This window comes from Sprattus sprattus (genome assembly GCF_963457725.1).
Source record: "Sprattus sprattus genome assembly, chromosome: 10".
Classification (NCBI taxonomy): domain Eukaryota; kingdom Metazoa; phylum Chordata; class Actinopteri; order Clupeiformes; family Clupeidae; genus Sprattus; species Sprattus sprattus.
Window position 1 is genome coordinate 10,769,353 of NC_137908.1, and position 21,718 is coordinate 10,791,070.

The window sequence follows — 21,718 nt, forward strand, 5'->3', positions numbered from 1 at the left end:
GGTATGTTTATACTTAGCTATAGATGGTCATATCTCCTAAAGTTCCTTTTGGCTTGTTCAATAGAATGGCCACCAACAGCTAACCAAAATGTTGCCGCCAATACATGCCTGTGTGAATGGTAAATGAAAATGTACAGGCTCATTTATTATGCCGTATAGAAGTTACTTACCCTATTTCAAACAAATCAGTCATAAGATGTCGCTACACCAACTTGCAACTTCTTCTGTTCGTCTGACATGGTTTGGTCCATGGATTGGATCTTCAACGGTTATTTTGTCTTATCCCTATGCAACGTTTACAAAATTCAAATGGTCCTTTTCATCTGTTAAAGTGGTGAAATCACTCAACCTTTCGCTAATGCTAACGCAGTTTTGCACAATATGCTTAGACCTTGATGATTGCTACTTGCTGTTATATCTATTTAACTAGGAAGGATGCCACATGCCCTTGGGGATACACAGGTAGCATATTATTGTGTGTGTGCTTTACCTTCCTAGTCTCTGCTGTGGGAAGCTGCTGCAGTCTCTCCACCTGTTCTACTTGCAGAAACCCTCTGCCTATACCTAGGACCCCCGCCCCCCACCACACTGCCCCCCTACACCTACCCGCCCCCACCAAACTGCCCCCCCCTACACCTACCCACCCCCACCACACTGCCCCCCTACACCTACCCACCCCCACCACACTGCCCCCCTTACACCTACCCCCCCCCCCCCCACCACACTGCCCCCTTACACCTACCCCCCCCCCCACACCCTCTGCATATACCTACACCCCCCCCCCCCACCACCACACTGCCCCCCTACACCTACCCACCCCCACCACACTGCCCCCCCTACACCTACCCAAAAACTTAATAGAGCAGGCAACCCTCAGTGAAAAGTGTAGTTACTGTTGTTGTACAGAAAAAACATCTCTTGAACTCTCTGCCTTAAGAATTGAGCACGGCTATGGTATAATAACATTTAACTACAACTAGTGTGTTTAGGTATGTAATAAGATCTGGAAGAATTTTGATCATTCATTAAGCCTTAGTGTGGCAAACATACTAGTCATAATCAAATCCTGCTTATACACTGTAAGGATAAAAAAACATTGATTTTGTAGTATCATTCTCATATGTTATTATCTCATACATGATAATTTCCGATGAGAATGCCTGTGGTGTTGGTATATCAGTATATATATACAGTATGGTTAATTTATAATATAAACCAGATTGTTGTGTGCAAAAACTGTTTGATGTACAGAGCACAAAAGGCCAAAATGTATTTTGGAACATTTACTAAAAATAAACATTTCAGATTTTTCGCAATGAAAGTGTCTGCAATGACATCAGTACAGAGAATCTATTTTTGAATCTCTAATTGGATATATTAGTCATGCATGTGTTTTTATTGCCCATGAAGCCATCCTCATTCTTTCAGTTTTATTATCAATTTCCAATTTAAGAAAACTCAAGGCGACTTTATGACCATAACTGAATAGCTAATGCTATTCCCTCTATGTTGCTGATGTGTGTTCCGTGTAGCAGTATGTGAAGTGTAAACTGGCAATACTACCAAATCTGTGTTTGCCTTCCCACCCCAAGCTACATTCACGCACATAAATTGAGAGTCTGTGAGAGGAAAAAAAAGAATAAGAGGAAAATCGAGAATGAAAGAGGATTCTCTCTCATTAACAAAAAAAGTAATTTAAAATATATTATTTTGGTGTTGAAGAACCACTGTCATCCAGGGACAAGGTCACAGAATTTCAGAATGTCTGTCCTGGCATGCGCTAACCTGTACAGCAACTTCAGAACTCATTGTTCATCTGCTCTTATGTATTTGTTGAGTGCTTACAATATTTTTTATCATCTTACTCTGTAACCCACACCCATGGTAATGTACTCTGTCTTTGTGTCAGTAAGATCATATTGCTGAGACTAGTTAGCATTCAAATGGTTGATGTGAGCATTCAGGTTCATCTGTCTCATTCTAACCCCATCTCCCCAGATAGCCCCCTTCCTGCTATTCTCCTTTCACGTTTCTCCCCAGGTGCATAACAAGGCATTTTCAAAGACTTATTTATTTTCTTCTCAACCTTGCAGGTACAATGTGGATACAAGAAGTTCAAACATTTCAAAACATGTAAGCACTTTCTTGTCAGCAGTTAGAAGTAGATATACAGAACCCTACATAGTGAATGTAACTCTTAAAGCCTCTAAAATGAATGAAAATTAAGGATTTTCTATGCTATATCATATAATTTCAGATTCTAATCTAACACGTTTATGTCCTTATTGCCATACACCTGTGGATGAGCAGAAGGTTAGTAATGTGCTCTGTTTTGTTGTTAATTTTTTTTTGTAATGAATGCATGTCCTTGTGCAGGGCAGGCCAGTACGTCGCCTCTTCCCTGTTATGTGTTTCGATTTATTTTGAATGTCTATTTACATTTATATTAACATTTATTTAAAATAAATCACACATTTCTGAGATAGCAGCACAGTCTTTATCCTGAATGTATTGTTCTCCAGATTACAATATCAACACAGATCTCCCCCATAATTAAGTTAATTGGTTTTCTTGATTAGTTTGATAACCTAATTAAAATTCCTATTTGTAATGCACAATGTCATGCCGGCAACCTGAGAGCTGACAAATGTGGCCTAAAGTCAGATATAGAGCTGCTATTGTAGATTTGCAGCCATATTGTTTTTTGCCTCTTCTGACTGTGCCTTCTTCCATTCCCCAGGACTTCCTGGGTCAGACATTCTGCACGCTGGGAGAGATCATCGGTTCTGCAGGTGGTCGGTTGGAGAGAACACTGTCGTGAGTTTTGTGATTACATTTCTTTACTGTTATACAAACAAAAACAAAAAACATGAAACATTGACGGAAATAGGATTATTGCCAGAAGGTTTTGTTCCTCATCAAAACCCGTCAAACCTCAGAATGTGCGGGCTCGTGCGCTGGCTGTCCATGGATAATGGGTAAACAGACCAGTATCCAAGGCAGCAACACAAACAGACTCTGAATAATGCTGTGGGGCCTAAACACAAATAACATTCAACTTAAACAGTTTTGGGCATTTCTAGCAGTTATGCAAATGAAGATATTGAGACAGCACCCAATAAAAGCCACTGGTGACTAGCAAAATGCTTACTCATCTTTTGTACCGGGAACCTTCTCATATGGGAAATGTCATTAAAAGTAATGCCACTGGCAACACCAGTATAGTACTAATGCCAATTCAGACCTCTTTCCCCTAGTCATGGGGCAGATGGGAAAGCAAAGAAGTGTTTGCCAGTGTTTGAAGTAGAGGCACAGAATTCAGTCCAGTGTCTCAGGCTTAAATCCTGAATTTATTTCTTGCTAATGAGAGTTGGCACAGCTAGCTAAAGGCCTCAAATATCAACAAACTTGCCCGGGCCAACAAAACTCTTATTTGCCAAGTGAAGGGTGCTTTCTGGGGCTATAAGTTTGTTTTCATAAGACTCAACACTTTACAGATACCGTTTCCAGTTCAATATTGCCTTGAATATTGTAGAATATGTATGAAGAGGTTCTACCCCCCTTGAGTTGAGCCTAGGTCAAATGGAGCCTCCATTTTGTTTTTGTTAGTCAAGCCTCACCATACTGTGTGTCTGACTGAACTTCCTTGCTCTTGTTACATCACACTGAGTAACTTTACTCATGGGACAATATAAGAGGAGTCCTCAAACCCTGAGCTGAACTGGGTCATGTATCCATGGCAACAAGACAGACTTCTATATTTAAATGTCACCAAATCTCAAGTATTCCTTGTTGTTTCATTTCCTTTTTTGCCATATCCCTCTCTCTCTCTTGTTTACCTCAAGCAGAGCGGCCACCAGTGGTCTGTCTTTTAAAAAAGGCAGAGTCATCATTCAAGACTGTGTTCATCACTGACTGCAAAAGTTCCTTAAGCAACAGGTTTAAGTAAATGTGGAACTCTATCGCTTAATACTTTCAGCTTCAGTCTTTCCACATTTTTTCTCTTTGCCTTCTCTCTTTGTTGCTTACACAATCACAAACACACACGCACACACACACACACACACACACACACACACACACACACACACACACACACACACACACACACACACACACACACACAAGCACACACACACACACACACACACACACACACACACACACACACACACACACACACACACACACACACACACATATGTGCATACACATTAAAAAAAACATTGCTGCCTGGTAGGTTGGCATAGCTATTCAAGGGCATAATAAAATAGACATGTTGTTTTATGTTGCTATGAGATGTCTGGTGACACATTTGAGCTCTTATTTCATCACGCCCTTTCTTATCCATCAACGTGTCAAAATGACATAGGGCTACATAGATGTACCATTGGTCCATGCCCTTGAGCTTGTGTCCTAACATTGGCTTAAAACATGGACTTGATAATGCCGTTTGGACACAGCAGGCATGTGTATTGCACGCTGATTGTCAACTGAAGGCAGATTTTTTCTCTGAAGTGATTCAGATTTATCATTAATTGAATCTAAGTTGAGTTGTATTATATATTTGTGCCATATTTCACACACACACACACACACACTGACAGGTTGACAGGTACTCAAAATTCTACTATATGTGATTAAAAAGCCTTCATTTCCATGTTTTTTTTTTTCAAATAATCAAAGCTTGTAGATCCAGATGGTTGATAGTGGCTTGCTCACTTTAGACTACAGGAATATTGATCATTCTGTTTTTTAAGTCGGTTTCACCAGATTTATGGCACACATGCAGAAACACACACACACACACACACACGGATCACATCCATTTTCATTATCTTAAAGGTAGCTTACTTTGACCTACCTAAAATGAAAGCATTTTTTGTCTCCTATAGTTTATTTCCCTCCCTCTCACCCCAGTTTAATGAAGGCAGGGGACTGATTTAAGGGTGTTTTTTTCTCCTCCCTCTCTCACTCTTTACCTTCACAATTACAATTTCAAATTGGTCTGCATAAAAAGGCAGCTCAGTAGGTTTTTTTTTTTTGCTTCTAAATGTGTTCCCGGTGATTGTGAGACCCCCAGAAGGAAGAGAGTTTCAGGACTCTGCACAGATGTAATTTACATGCTGACTCCAGAAGCCTTTAATAGAATGTTTGGTGGGAATTCCAATCTCCTATGACTCATTGGTGCATGAAAGATCTGACGAAAGCTATGAAATCCCAAGACCAGATCTACCTGGCCCATTATCCATATAGCGTCTCCATCAAAGTAGGTCCTTAATGTCTTGACTATTACAACTTCCCTATGAGCTCAGGGTACTCTTTGTAGGCATATATTAATAAATGAATGAATGACAGTCTCACAGAAATAACTCAAATGCAAATGTACTGTATTTGGCAAGCAGTTTCATTAAATATTGAATGGCCATATGCAGCCATGCTTGATGTGTCCCTTTGGACTTTTGACTAGAAAATACTGGCACAAACTCAGACCTTTGATCAACAAATCCAAGAACCCTCCAGCCATCAAGTTCAAGAGTCATTTGTTTTGGACTCATCTTCAAAAAATATTATTTCATTTGAGTGACATCATGTTGATGTTTATCTTTATATTGCATATTCAAATACGGCAACTGTTGTCATTTTTTTTTTTTTTTTTTTTTAAATCAAATCTCCCAGACTTGAGCAGTTCGATAAGTGTGTGATGTGTGTTTTGCTAAACACTAAATGAAATTCCTTGAATTTCTTCTACTACTATTATTGTACCTTTAAGATTCCATATTGCAGGCTATTGCAAGTGATGTTGCCTCTCTGTGTCTAAACCTCCTAATGTGCTGAGAGTTGTTGCCCTACTTATAACTGTGCATATCTGAATATTCCTTGTTGACACCAATTGCCAGCCAGCCAGCATGCTCTCATTCACCTGCATGACATTATTTCCAAGAACCTAGCAAGAATTTTTTTTCCAGATGCACTTATCTTTTTGGATAAAAGTGTAGTGCTTGTATTCAGTGTGTGTCACCTCGAAAATACTTTGGCAAAACCGGTCTTATGTTTGTGCCTATTTTGTGAACCCTTTTAGTACTTCTATCTATCTATTTATTACCATGGGTAAACAAACAAGTGGTAAACAAAAATCATTCTACTGCTTACACACTTATGATCACATTTTAGTTTTTTTTATCAACCATGTTTTGATATTTCGTTTAAAGCAGTTGAATGAGTTTGAATTCCTAATGTTCTGTGGGAGATGGTTCCATTTCTGGGCAGACCTAACTGAGAAAACCGACTGTCGAGTACCTACTCCTACTTTGGAACAGATAGATAGATAGATACACTTTTATTAATCCTGTGAGGGAAATTCAATTGTCAAAGCAGCAAGGTAGTAGGAATAGGATTCAAGTTTATAAACATAAAAAAAAAAAATTAATACAAATTTGAAAAAGAATTACCGGTAGATAAAATAAATAGACAACATACATAGTGCAGCGTACATTACATAAAACTAAATGTTTAGTGAGTAGGTACTATTATTAGCCCCAGGAACACCAACCAATGTTTCCATGCTGGTTTTAATGCAGATGGTATTGATCTACCACTAATGCACACAATTCTCCCTCCGGTAAATAACTAAACTTGAATGGGGAGAAGCAGCATAATGAATTGTTGCAATTGTTTATTGCTAGCAATGAATCAATGCACATTTCAATGAGATATAAAGATGCTCAGTGCAGGAAAAAAGCCTCAAAACACATGCAGAAATCTTCCAGTATAATTTGTTGTGACACCAACATAGACTCATATGAAAGGATAAGATGTGGCCTTTTGAAGTGGTGAGAGGCACACTCGCAGTATCCGCACAGATGGTATATTTATGTCTGAGTCAATATGCTCCCTCGCTCGCCTCTTTTATTTATTTTTGTAAAACCTCTGGATGTTGCCATGGAGAGGAGACTTTTGTCTCTGTGTGTGGGTGACTTTGATACAGCTGAGTAGTTTGGTTTTAAAACTGCACGTGGCCTCTGATACACCCAATCCCTTGCTGCACCAGTCGCAGGGAGCCCAGAGAGCCTGCAACCTCCTCTTTATGTAGGGGTGTTGGTTATGTTTCAGATGAAGTGGCCTTTTTTCTTTACAACCGTCTGATTTATATGTTTATAGCGTCTTCTTCCTTTCTCTGTTTCTCTTACATCGTGGTCTGTGTGAGGTATTGATCAATTAATTAAGCACATTCTGTGCATTTCAGTAAATGATGTTGGCAGTGTATTAAACAGCATGCATACACACACACACACACACACACACACACACACACACACACACACACACACACACATACATACACACACACACACACAGACACACACACACACACGCATTTACATGATTGACTACTAAGTGTTCAGTTTAGGTGTAAAAGCTAAATGGCTCCATCCAATCTATTCATAGTAATTAAATGCTGAGGAGCATTCCTCCCGGGAGTGTAGCACAACTTGGAATAACTATAGTGAAAGTAAATCCCAATTTACAGAGAAACGACCTGCCAAAGTTGTTCATTGAGATGTATTAGGTAGAGCCGCTGAGAGAAATTAGCTGTTTAGAAAGGTGGCAGGGAATTACACACACTGTCACACACACTGTCTCTCTCTTTCTCTCTGGCTTTCTCTGGCTTTTTCTCTGTCTTGGACACAAATGTGCGCACCACCAATATATTATTTAGGACTAACTATGTCTGTACTACATATTTACATGCATATTGAACGCATGGATCTGAATAGAGGCTGATGTTCATAATGGCATACATAATTGATAAAGCTATCTTTATTTTACATATAATCACATCAATGTGATCCTTGTCCCCTATCCTCCCACCGTGTGTCATCAGGTCACGGGTCTCCTGGGAAAAGGCCTTTGATAATAATGTCCCTTTCTCTCTCAAGCACCTCGCACTCTGATCATATTAAGATTCGAGTGAAAGCAGCATTTGCTGCTTCTAGATTCCTCCCACCTCCACCCCCTCCATCTCTCTCTCTATCTTCTTTACACACATACACACAAACACACACACATACACACATACACAAACACAAACACAAACATCGCCTCACAGGCTTTCAGTTTTTGCTGCAATCAAAGCAATTACTTTGCCGTTCTCACCAACAAATATGTCCTTTGTTGCAGGAAGAAAACAGCATCATTAGCTTATGTGCTAAGATTGTTACTTGGCGCACAAAAAACCTTGCTCTTTTTTATTTTGGAGCGGAATGATAATTGGCAGGTTCCTATTTAGAGGTGCTGTTTCTTAGTGATCAGAGGATTAACCCCTATGGAGGACACAATCCATCTGTTTTCAGAAACCTTTAAGGGGGCTAGCACTGTGCACAGTAGCCTACTGTACCAGCTTAAATTGAAAACTGTGTTCAATTTGTCAAGTGTTACCTGCTACAATAGTTCCTGTCATCTCTTCGCAGCATACTGTCAAAACACTGGCCCTTCCACTGGCCAGGCAGCCCTGAGGAAGCCTCAGTATTTCCCCTGATGGGTGTATTCCCCATGAATGAGCATTTTTTAAAGCATACCCTGTGTCTGTTTCTGTCATTTCTTTTCTTTTAAAGTGGCATTATGCAGTAATTGTACTTCAGGGTTAGGGTAAGGATAAGCAGTTTTACCTTAAAATAACAGCTTAGAAAAAATCGGGGCGCTACAATGACTTTTAATATGGAGAATCGCTTCTGTGCCTTTGCCATACTGCGTTATGTAGGTTTGTCTGAAGCCGCCTGGTTTCTACTGTCCGCCGAACTAGTAAGTACGTGTAGCTTATTTGCAGACTTGCTTTGTCTTGTGTTGCACTTGCTTGATGTTTGACTGTGTTAGGACAGTTGTTGACTAAATAGTTTGTCATAGAGTCAAAGTAAGAACATTTCAAGAGGTTTCACTAGTTTTAGCCGCCAGCATCTCGTTAGTGATTAGCAATTCATCCGTTATGCTGCTTTAGTTTAGTTGTGGGTAAGAATGGCATGAAGTTTTGCAGATTTTTTATTTGTGATTTGATAAAAGCTGAAGGCCACAGACTTTTGAATTTCATTCAAAATCTGTACAGCAGAAACAAAGCGGCAAGTGTCATCTTTGGACTTTATCATGCTCCCACTAGACCAGCACGTGAGAGCTTATATAATTACTTACCATTTTCACCAAATTACATTGTACCTTAGAACCTCTGGTTGGCTGAATAGAGTGAACATACAAACGGATGGGCCATAATTTCCTTTCGTCTAAGGAAAATTAATCAGATAAGACATTTAGAAACAAAGAGGAATGATTCAGATAGTGCTCACCTTGAAGGCCCTGAAGCAGGGGTTGGCAATTCATTTTCCCACATGAGATAGTGGGACTGTTGTGGAGGGCCGGACCAATAGGCGAAACTCAATCCTGCTCAATATACATTTAATCTCTTTATTAAATACATTAAATTGTATGGTTTTGACAAGCTGCTACTAGTAAGAGTATGTTACATTTAGAATATGAAAATGTGGTGCAGGCATAGTAAAAACACAACATTATTTAATCAAAATGAAAATGAGCATGTTTTTGCAGTATTAATATACAAAAAAGTAAAACGTTTCATGTTCAGGGAGAGAAATCAAATCTGTGTTGGGCTTGAACAAGGGCACTGAAGCCAGGTTGAATGTCTGAGGTTGATATGCGAGGGACAGCTGACAGGTGATTGTCAGTGAGAGAGGATCTGTATCTGGATTTGTTAAATGTAATCACTGAGGATGTTTGTTCACATACAGTATGTAGGTAGATTAGCCGGGAGAGGGGCACATTTCTCAAATGCCTCTTTTTTCTCAGGGCATATTAGCGCTGCAGAGTCCACCAAACAATCTTTGATAAACTCCCCATCAGAGATTGGCTGACTGTTTTTAGCGATTTTGCGGCTTATCACAAAGCTGGTTTTGACTGCTCCATGGATGTGTGAAGCTTGGTAAAAAAAGTCCTTGTTGACTTTGCAGCTTAGCTAGCAAACCTTCAGATGTCCGAGCCCGCTTTGCATCAGTCAAATTCTTGTATTTCTCTGCGTGTTTAGTCTCGTAATGGTGATTCAAGTTGTAATCCTTAAACACAGCGATCTGAATTTAACAAACTATGCACACTGCTTTAACTTTGACTTACGAACGTAAGCTTACGTAAATAAAATAAAATATCGAGCTTATTATACGGTTACTTGCCAAAATGATAGAAGACATTCCTCCAAAATACCTATTTTTAATGATTCTGTTGCCGTTTTGTGATTTTCACTAAGAAAAAATAGTTCTTCACGCAAATAGAGCTTTAAAGTTTCAGGTGTTGCTAACACACCTTCTGACTTCAAGTTTCAATGACTTTGGGTTACTTTAAATGACCGTACCTCTTGCTGAACAATATGAAAGACGGAACTTTTTGGAACATTCTGAAGAGCCGTATAATAAGTACACGTATTAACGTATGATTCCTAATTTACAATGGACCTCTGCAGGCCGCACAGGGACAGCCAACGGGCCGCAAATGGCCCTTGGGCCACATTTCGCGAGGTCTGCCCTAAAGGTACAAACATATCAGATAATCATTGTACCCAGTGCCCATAATGAAGCAGTAATTAAATCAGCTTTCATGCCATTTTGAAAGAAACTATTATGAGGTTTTGTGTGCAAGACTTTCATTTATGCCTGCATTGCTAGCATCGTGCACCACCACAGAATATTTTCTGGCCTTCCCCAAAAGACCACTTATCTACTACGCACACAGAATACTAATGCTAGAACACTAACAAAGATCAAACAAGCAGTGCACATTACTGCAATGTAGGTCTCTATACTGGACTCAGTTAGTAATACAATTGATTGTGCTGCTATTTGTTTACTAATCACTACATGGATTACAGCTCAAATACATTTCCAATACACTCGACGTCTGCAAAGTTATTAGGTTTCTTAGATCATTAGGGGCTGTTCAGCTCGTAATGCCTCAGATTACAATCAAATGTGACGAAGACGCATTAGCTTGTTATGCAGTGCCCTTGCCTGGAACGGACTCCCTGTAGGCTGGAGGTCAGGCACTACACCATTTCAAGTCAAGGCTCAACATTTTCTATTTGGCTGAGACCTTTACTGAATTGTGTATTGGATCATTTTGTTATAATTGATATTTAGATATTGCTTTTTATTAAAAAAAATATGTATTATGTGAAACTCTTTTAGCATTTGAAACTTTGAATGAGAAATACAGTGCCTTGCATAAGTATTCACCCCCTTGGATGTTTTACCCTTTTATTGCTTTAATAAATCAATCATGGTCAATATAGGTTGGCTTTTTTGTAAGTGATTGCATAGGTATTCACCCCCTTTAAAGTGACTGACCTAATTCAACAGATGTCCAGCCGATTGGTGCTAGTAGTCTCACAATTAGTAAAATGGGAACAGTGTGCAGCTGTGTCTGGAAGGTCCATTCCCTGGTCAGTTTTCAGTATTCCTGGCTACAGTTACACCATGAAGACAAAATAACACAGCGAGCAACTCAGAGAAAAGGTTATTGAAAAGTATAAGTCAGGGGAAGGATACAAAAAAATGTCCAAGGCACTAAACATCCCCTGGAATTCTGTTAAATCCATCATCAAGAAATAGAAGGAATATGGCACATGTGTAATCTGCCTAGAGCAGGCCGTCCTCACAAACTGATTGACCGTGCAAGAAGGAGACTAGTGAGAGAGGCCACCAAGACACCTATGACTACTCTGAAGGAGTTACAAGCTTCAAGAGCTGAGAGTGGAGAGACAACAACTGTTGTCCGGGTTCTTCACCAATCAAAGCTTTATGGAAGAGAGCCACTGTTGAAAAAAAGCTCCACTTTGGTCTTTGGCTTTGGAGACCACAGCACCTTCTTCCACTTGACCATGGAGTCTCTCACACGCCTTTTGGCGAACTCTAGTCGATATTTGATATGAGTTTTTTTCATCAGTGGCTCTCTTGCAATCACATATTTTACATTATCACAAAATGCAATCACTTATTTCACATTACATGTTTTTATTTAATTAACATTACTGTGTAGACATCTGTTTTCACTTTGATATGAAAAGAGGGCTTTTTTGTAATTTTTTTGTCAAAAAAGACAACTTAAATTGACCATGATTCATTTATTAAAGCAATAAAAGGGTAAAACATCCAAGGGTGTGAATACTTATGCAAGGCACCGTTTGCTTTACAAAAAAAAAAAGAATGCAGAAGAAATGCAGATGAAAAGATGGTAATCCCGTCATCTCTCTGCATTATTAGCTGCTTGTCACACTCAAAAGGAACTTCTCTTCACCTTCTTTTTCAGTTCAGCACAACTCCTCACTTTTTTTCTTTTCAATTAGCTTTCATTTTCTTTTTTTCCTCCCTGAAGTTTTCTGTTAAATCGACTGTTCGACAGGCCGTGAAATGCATGGCTGGCGTGAACACTGAACACGATTCTCCCCGCCTGGATGTCTGATCTGCATCCAAATAGATAATTAGCTTCAAAAATCCTTATGCCAACCACCCACAGATGCCCTAGCACTCTCTTCCACACCCTCCACACAAACATACGCGCGTGCGGAGGACTGGGAAATACAAGCAGGGTGAGGGATCTGAAAGGGACGTCTGGAACTCTCACTCTTTCTCTGTCCTTCTCTCTGTCTCTCTGTTCCCCTCTCTCTCTCTCTGTCTCTCTGGAACTCTCCATCACTCTCTTTCTCTCTCTGTCTGTCTGTTCCTCTCTCTCCATCTTTCTCTCTCTCTCTCTCTCTCTCTCTCTCTCTCTCTCTGTTTCTCTCTGACTGAGGAGTGATCCTGGGGTTTGAAAGTGGATGGTCTAGCCACTGTTTGTAACCCACCCTCCTCTCTGATTATCAGTCCAATTTATTTACCAATGGGGGGAAGGAACACACAACCCTACTGTGTCTTATGATGCATGCCAACCAGACTGGATGTTTTGGCTTCAACAGGTGACCCTCTGTTGTATATGTGTGTACACACCTGCTGCTGTTTCTTGTGTCATGCTTGTCAGGCATGCAGTTTTTGCAACTATCAGTAGTTGTATTGGAGCGAAACATGGATCTGCTAACAACTATGCTTTTTATCATTGTGTTGTTCTTTTAACTACAAATGCTATTTACTGTTACCCTGTCAGTTTGGTAACTCCGGAAGGCATTTTTTCTGTGGTTTTTTCTTTTGCTTTTTTTTTTTCATTTTAAGGCTCTAAGGTTTGCCCCTGTGTATTTTTTGTTTCATAGTTGGGGTGGCAGGTATGGTGTTTCTCTATTTTCTCCTCACTGTTTGTAAGATTGGGGTAGGTACCCTGCATAAATAGTCTTCCTGATATGAAGGAGAGGAGGGGAGAGCACAGCTCCAGCAGGGAAGGGGGGGAGTGGGGAGAGAGGGGTGCGTGACAGGGGGTGAAGGGTAGGATGCTGGCAAGAGCTATTTTTGGGTATGTGGAGGAATTGGGGGGGCGGAGGGGGCGATGAGGCGCAGGGGGTGATGAGGCGGAGGGGTAGGATGGGGGGGGGGGGGGGGGGGGGGGGAGAGCAATACAGAACTGGTGGATGGGTTCCGCATGTATCAGACAAAAAACACCCTGTGGGACAATCTGCTCCAGAGAACAGATTAGAAGGAGAGCATCAGAGGGTGAGAGGCTGAAAGGGAAATGCAGATGGTAAAGATGGTAAAGGGACCATGATAGGGTCTTCTGTGTATGTGTTGTAATCTCTCTCTCTTTCTCCATTTATCTCTCCATTTCTCTCTTTCTCTCTGTCTTTCTCAATCTTTCTCTCTCTGTCTTTCTCCATCTTTCTCTCTCTCCATTTCTCTCGCTCTCTCTGTCTTTCTCCATCTATCTCTCTCCATTTCTCTTTCTCTCATTGTCTCTCCTCTTGTAGCTTCACCCTCGTAATTGGGGAAGGGTTTCTTTTATTAGATTCATGGTTCCTGAAATGCCAGGTTTGGATGTGCTCTGTTGGTCCTCATGGAATTGCGACACATTTGATTTGCATTATCTGGCGCTCTCAATGACAGTAAAGAAATATGTTTGCTAAAGGTCGATCTGCAAAATGTCAAAATGTGACGACAAAAACATGCTCCTGTCTCAATCCTTTTGATGAGTGGTCACAGTATTTGCATTTAAACCTGAATGCTATCAAGTGAGGTGCTGCTCACAGGGTGGTTCTTCATGTCTGTTCAGATGCATGTATCCCAGACTGCGCTTGTCTTTGCAGCCCACTAGATGCGCATACATTTAGACTCACCCTGCCCTCTCGTTCCTTGGATTTGCAGAAAAAGGAGGTCAATCTGTTTCTATGGAGACCTCATATTTAAATCCATGCCATCTCTGCCAATCACTGTACGTATTCATCCCACCACAGCCTCAGATCCCCCATGTGCCATTATTTTTTTTTATGTATTGAATGGAACTTGGATCAAACCTGGGGTTTGAATCACCATAGTGAGAATGGTTGCAAGGTGTCACAGTCCCTGTCTTGATTGACTTGATTTCTCTGTGCTAGATAAATATGTAATAAGCCTAGTCACACATAGGGAAAGGTGCCTCTGTTTGATGTAGTACGTTTCATTGCTTGTGTGTGTAGGACTGCTAACCAGGAGCTGTCATCCCAAGCTCTCTATCTCTCTCTGGCTGTAATTTCAGATGGGTTTCAGCAGTTCTCCAGTGCCACAGGGAGCCACTGATGAGCAGTGTGGTATTTTTTAATATACATACTAGAGTATGATGTATGTATTATTCACAAGCCTATTAGCCATGCCATATGAAGTAACATTAAACTGGTTTGTTGTGAAATCATTAACAAACTCTGGTCAACAAACTACAGGTGAATCAATGCTACTAGATGAGCCTCTTATTCTTATCTGGAATATCATACTTGTTTACCATGTATTATACATAATTATGTTGAATGGAGATTTTTTTGTTGTATAATAATGTGCCACCTGCAATGCATCAGAAGCGTTTTTTAATTCATGAATATCAAAGTAGGATTCTGTTCCACGCTGGCAACTCACCAAAAATAGGACCTGTGTGTACAAGAGGGATTATGCGCCCTTCCCTGGCCCTCTGCCTAACCGCACAGATGAAGGGATTCCATCAGAGTCAGGCTGACCAATATAACCACACGCTTTGACAGCTAGGATTCCATCATGGTCTCAGACATCTTTACAGGGAGGCGGTGTTTCCCCTAGCGGCCTCCCACCTTACTTGTTCAACTTGTGTGGGTTTTACTTCTCTGTGTGCTCCCGCTGCAAATACAGACGAAGGAGCCTTTTTTCCCCCCTCTGCGCTTCCCTCATGGCCATGGCAAATAAACCCAAATGTGCTCTCACAGCAGCACACTGATGAAATGACAAATTAATTAATAACAACCCCAGCCGCCATACTGCTTCCCCCTCCTTGCTCAACCTACCCTGTGAATTTCTCATTCCCATCTTGAAGGAAAACAAACATGCATAATGAATCTCCATTCCTATTTTTTTTTTTTAAAGGCCAGTGGTGGGGTTTTATGGGCTGTCCTGGACGTTAAGAGGAGTCTGAGAAGCACTGCGCAGTGTCTGGAGAATTTTGGGTCTCTGTGTTCCTGTCTCGCCCTAGTCAGATGGGCACAGATTTCTCTGCCTCCGGAGGTGAATCGAGTTAACACAGTCTGCTGTGACCAATGTGCCTGTTAATACAGCGCCTCCTCACCACTACTCCCCCGATACCACCACCGCCACCGCCACCGCCACCGCCACCACCACCACTACCACCACCCCCTTCGAGCAGAAGATTGGACTTTAAGATGATTATGCTTCTATTTCAGTCACTGGAGTTGAAAGAGGTCTTCCAGGTGCAATTGGTCATCTTCAAGCTGTGTATGACTCAAGTAGATGTTTTCATTAGACCTTTATTTGTTCATGCCTCATTACCTGTGTCCATTTAGAAGTACTTTCCCGGTGAGAAAACAGATGTTTAATTGGATTTGGTAGTTATTTTAAGGCCTCTGCGAATCATGCCTCCTTTATTTATCAAAAGGGACATTTGTGTATTTCTCTCACATCCGCCAACTCTTTACATAAGATGAAAGAAACATCATGCTACCCACTGAGTGTGTGTGTGTGTGTGTGTGTGTGTGTGTGTGTGTGTGTGTGTGTGTGTGTGTGTGTGTGTGTGTGTGTGTGTGTGTGTGTGTGTGTGTGTGTGTGTGTGTGCCTCTGCCAATATTGGTAAAAGGCATGAAGGAGATGCTGCTGTCATCACTAATTGGAGAGGGAGACAAAAGCAACGGCAGAGGCGCCACACGACAATTTCCATCTCCTGTCCCTAATGCTCTCATCCTGTCCTGCTCTGGTTACCCTCTTCTCCCTTCTCATTTGTGCCACACACATGACAGCTTCTCATGCGGAGGTGGCGTAATTGAACGAGCTGTTCCTGCTGCCACTCTCCCCCTGCATCGCCTGTGATCCTGTCAGCCTTCAGTACAAGGTGGGAGTGAATGGAGGACACTAAAAAACGGATGAGGGAGAGGCGGGTTCCTGTTGTGGGACAGATTGTCAACAAACACCCTTCCTCCTCCTCTTCCTCCTCCTCCTCCTCTTCCTTCTCCTCCCCTCAAATCACCCATTCCCCTCGATGAATATCTGCCTTCAAACAGGTTGTTCATGTGGAGCATACACAAACACACACACACACACACCCACACACACACACACACACCCACACACACACACACACACACACACACACACCTGACTCCCTCTTTCTCCAAAGAAATCATTACAAATGCCCCTTTTTCCCCATAGTGCTGCAAGCTGGCAGAGGGCAGACGGCCTTGGTGAAAGTGAAATCGACCCTCTGTGAGCTAGCGTCTTTTCCATTTCCAATAGCCCTGCAGGAGGGAGGTGTTAGCGGGGCTGCACAAGTTGAAGTTCAGCATGACTAATCATCAGGATCACTGCAGCCGCTCTGATGTCTCTGCCCCTGTTTACTCAACTCTATCTCAGTGGCATATTTTAAAATTAATTTTACTAATCCACAGTACTATCTATCTATCTAATCCTCTTCGCCCCTTCTGGAGCATAGGGCCTCAATGAATTGTCTCCACCTCTTTCGGTTCAGAGCAGTTTTCTTTGCCTCCTGCCAGGAGGTGTTGGCCCTGGCTAGAATCCACAGTACGTAGAAGGATATTAGTGTAATATACCCCAACAATATTTCTCGTTAAATGCGGTTTAACCGCAATGACAACCTCACCTATAACATGGCGCCAACCTTGCAGTAGAGCTCAGCACCGTCTCTGAGAACCTCTTGGAGTTTGCAAGTGATGACAGATGACAAGTCGCCATAGTAACGGCGGTATATGCCGCGGTCACCAGAGAAGACAGGGTCAAGCTCATGTCACCTCTTTGGGGGTTGCTTCTCCAGGAGCCAAGTGACTCTCTAGGCAAGGCCAGACAAGCACTCTCCCCCTCCCCCATACACTGTGGACAGCTATCTGGCAGCTATCACTATGGGAAGTAATCCATGGCAGAACAGCCTACCTCAGTATTATGAGCTGTGATTTACAGGGATCACAAAGGGAACTATAGTAACCGACCCACATGACTCGCATGATGGCGAGGCTCATTTGAGTTTTGACATCCTTTTAAACCTGACGCACAGTACTACAATGCACCCCATGTGGAGATAAAAGGTTCCAACAGGTACCCTATAAGTGTAGAACCTTTTGACATAGAGGGCCATTTATATTCTTTGATGGAGAGTTTGATTAGAAGAGGCACCCAGAGAGAAAGTGTGTGTGCCTGAGCCTTCATGACATCGACACAACCTCTAAAAACACAACTTTTCAAATCAGTAACACTAGGAAGATTGAAGTCAGTACCCTCAGCAATATCCACACTTATTTTCTCTCTCCATTGCCTTTAGTTCACCGAAAGCGCACACATGCTGCACTTCTTAGAGTAAAAGAAAAACAAAAAAACTAATTTTCAAAGGTGCCCAAGTATAAGTTTATAGAAATACCAATGTGTGTGAAATCAGAGTTTCAAATGGGTCTCATCGTGGAAGAATTAATGAGCTCCACAAGGGCTGACGCGTCTCTCTTCATTCCCGCTGATTGCCGTGGGAGTGTTCAGCGTGGACAGGGTAATTACTCTTGACGAGTAAGCGAGTTAAACTGAGTTTGAATAAATTGCTCCTCTTTGCCATCTTTCTCTCTTTCACTCTCTTGCCACCGCCGCTCTCCGCTGCTCCTTGCCGTTTTTGCAGCCACAGAACGCTAAGAACAGTTTGAGTTATTTCAGAGATGACTCAGTATTTGCACAGAGTTCATCTCACCCACCAACATCCTCAAGTGATTTTTGGTACTTTAATTGTCATATTCTCTCCTGATCCTAACCCCCCGCATTGAATTATGCATCGCTAATGCGGGCTATGAAGACATTAAGTAGGAATAATTGTCTTGGCAAGTTAAATAAAATGTGGTGCTCTTTATCTCCCCCCATAGTTTTTATTTGTGTACTTTGGAGTTACAAAGGCAGCGCACTATTTTTGAAGTTTGGTTTCTCACAGCCAAGGCTTTTTTCTGTCTTTGTGCTTTTAATTAAATCTTAATCTCAATCTCAGCAGACCTTCATCAAAGTAATACTCGAAGGACCTCATCAGTGGCTTGACCAAAGTCTGTTCCGTGCTGAAATGTTAAAGCCCACCATTTGCAAGAACAGACCTTTGTGGGCAGAGAATCACTTTGAAGCCGTTTAGTGAACTGTTGAAAAGGACTTTAACCAAATACATGAAACCAACTTTCCCGCTGTCTGGTCCACTGTGTGGCCACAGACCTGTCTCCTGAGTCCCCAAACCCACGTCCCAGCTCCCTGCTCCCAGTCTTGTCCAAGACATTTTGTATTTGGTCTCACTCCATTCAGAAATACATTTTTCTGATTCACTCTCAGATCTGAGTTGTGTGCTTGAGAATGGACAGTTCCCACGCAAGTGATGCAACTGGTCAAGTTGAGACACTCTTTCTTAAAATAACAATGGACATAATTAAACACATACAGTCATGCATAGAGCAGAAATAGATGCACGACTCAAATACATGACTCTTTTTCTGTATGGTTAAGAGGCTATTTTTTCAGACACAGAATTAGAATGACTGCATTTATTCTGCCACTAAGCTGTGAATTTGAATGCCATTACCCATACTCCTGTGAGGTTTTTCCTCTGAAATGGTTCATAATCATTTGTGTGTGTGTGTGTGTGTGTGTGTGTGTGTGTGTGTGTGTGAGAGAGTGAGAGTGAGAGAGTGTGTGTGAGTGAGAGAGTGTGTGTGAGTGAGAGAGAGAGAGACAGAGAAAAAAGTCCTTTCTCAACAGAGATACCGCTATATCCCCTTAAAGAAATCCCATCATAAAACCGCCATTGCTGGTTTACACTGGCATAAGATAGGGGAGGGGAAATCCCTTTGAGAGTCATCAACACATTATTGTGTTTACATTTGAACAAACTTAAGTCAGAGATGAGAAATATCATGTTGGTTTTTCCGAATACCGACTTGTCTCCAATGTACCATAACATACGCTTCGGAAATAAATAAACTAGCGTACCTATAACAATCAAAAACAGTGACGGGTAAACTTAGTTGTCAGTGGACTCTTGCAAGCCGTAGACATTTATACCATACAATGATCAGACTCAAGCAAAGTTGGTGTGCATCATGTTTACAACATGTAAATGCTTATCATGTCGGATTTGTGTGTCCAGACAATGCAGGAGTCTTACATTTAGTCATTTAGCAGACGCTTTTATCCAAAGCGACTTACAATGTATACAGATTTTACATTTACACTGATGGCACACTGCACATCAGGAGCAATTAGGGGTTCAGTGTCTTGCTCAAGGACGCTTCGACAGGGAATCGAACTAGTAACCTTCTGATTACTAAACGACATCTCTACCTCCTGTACCACTGTTGCCCCTGACGTCTTGCTTCATTTGGGTTAGCTGCTAAGGTGCGTTGCCCCCCTGCTCCGCCATGCCGGATATCCCTCTTACACAGGCGTCCATTTTGGCTCTGTGACTACCTCCACTGCTGGCTCAAAAGGAGAACAACATTTTAATACGGCATGGTGAGGCGGAATGAGGGCACAACATTCCCGACATGAACTGGCTATATAAAAAGCCCAAGTGAGAGAGACAGAGAGAGCGAGAGAAAGAGAAAGAGAGAGTGGAACTCAGACTGAGAGAGTACTGTGCATATGTCTCTGCCTACACAGGTGGGGTGTGTGTGTGTGAGTGTCTCCATGATTAGAGTTGTTGTGTAATGTCGTATGTGTCTGCAGTTGTGTAATGTATGTGAGTGGGAGAGGGGCACCTCACTTTCCGTGTTTCCGTTTGTGATTGTGATTGGTCAAAGAGTGAGAGTCAGACTGTGAGGCTTTGATTGTATAATGTGTGTGTGTGTGTGTGTGTGTTTGTGTCGGGTGGGAGAGGAGAATGAGTAAGTGTGTGTTTTTAGCTGGTCAGCCCTGGTGCGTGGTATGGGCAGTGCTTGTGTAACGTGTGCGTGTACAAGCAGGACAGGGGTTCCTCCTGCAGGAGTGTGGGCGTTGTAGGCACTCTGTGCTGAGTTAGGAGCTTCCTCTCTCGCAGTAGATGCTTCACAGACCTCCCAGTCCAGCTGTAATGCTCTGGTGGTTCACTGCTCACTACCCGCCTCCTCCGTCCATCTTCATCTCTCTCTCTCTTTGGGCCTTCAGGTCTCCTCAAGTGTGGTCTGGGTTTCTCAAGAGATGCAGCTACGCTTCTTCCCTCAGGCACTTCAGCTGAGTTGAGTTGAGTTCAGTTGAGTTCAGTTCATTTAAGTTGAGTTAAGTTGAGTTAAGTTGAGTTAAGTTGAGTTAAGTTCAGTATATAGTGCCATTGACAATAGACAAGGTCTAAAAGCACTTTACAGAGCCCAGGGCCTTGACCTTACAAAACAAAGCTTGTGCTTCGATGACGTAAATGTGTTGCAATGGTCGTCAATCAGAAATCAATTTTAATACAAATCTGTTCTTATCCAGTTCAAATAGTTATTCACAGTTTGGTTGGTATCTTGGCATTGGGGGTCACGGTCAGGTACGTTTTAAAACAGCAGAGAAAAACTAAATAAAATGCACAAAATAACTTTTTTCCTATTTATTTGGAAAACCACTCAACAGTAGCTCATTGGCCATAATTCTTATCGTAGCATTTAAATCACACAAATACTGTCATATTGGGCCCTATCTTGCACCCAGCGCAATTGACATTGTCACCGACGCATGTATAATTCCTATCTTGCACCCGGCGCACAGCGCGATTTTTCCTCCAGAGGCCCGCTTCGAAATGAACTTGCGTCGACATGGGCGGGGGCGGAACAGAGAAGGCGTTTCTCTGGCGCAAGTGGTATTTTGCAGTTCCAAAACAACGCCGTGCGCCGTGCGCCATTGACCAAAAAAAAGCTGGTCTAATGTGAGGCGCAATGTCTAAAGTCTGTAACGCGTATTCAGAACGCTATTTTAAGGGCGCATGTGCTTGCCCGCACAGTATAGGACCTATAGGCTACACTTTACTTCTGTCGTCTTCACGAGAGATTTACACCAATTGTTTGGCAAGCCATATATAATTACAAGGAAAATAAAGTATTTACCACATGAGGAAA

At 41.9% G+C, this 21,718-nt stretch overlaps 1 protein-coding gene across 1 annotated transcript in view; it reads left to right on the top strand.

Moving 5' to 3' along the window:
• Window positions 1–21,718, top strand: part of LOC308371670 (copine-9-like) — a gene marked incomplete at both ends in the record, with an annotated part of 69,775 nt that overhangs the window by 24,862 nt on the left and 23,195 nt on the right. Inside the window, 2 exons of the mRNA XM_080846655.1 lie at window positions 2,094–2,133; window positions 2,741–2,817. Of these exons, the coding sequence (XP_080702781.1) occupies window positions 2,094–2,133; window positions 2,741–2,817 (117 nt within the window). The remainder of the gene's footprint in view (window positions 1–2,093; window positions 2,134–2,740; window positions 2,818–21,718) is intronic.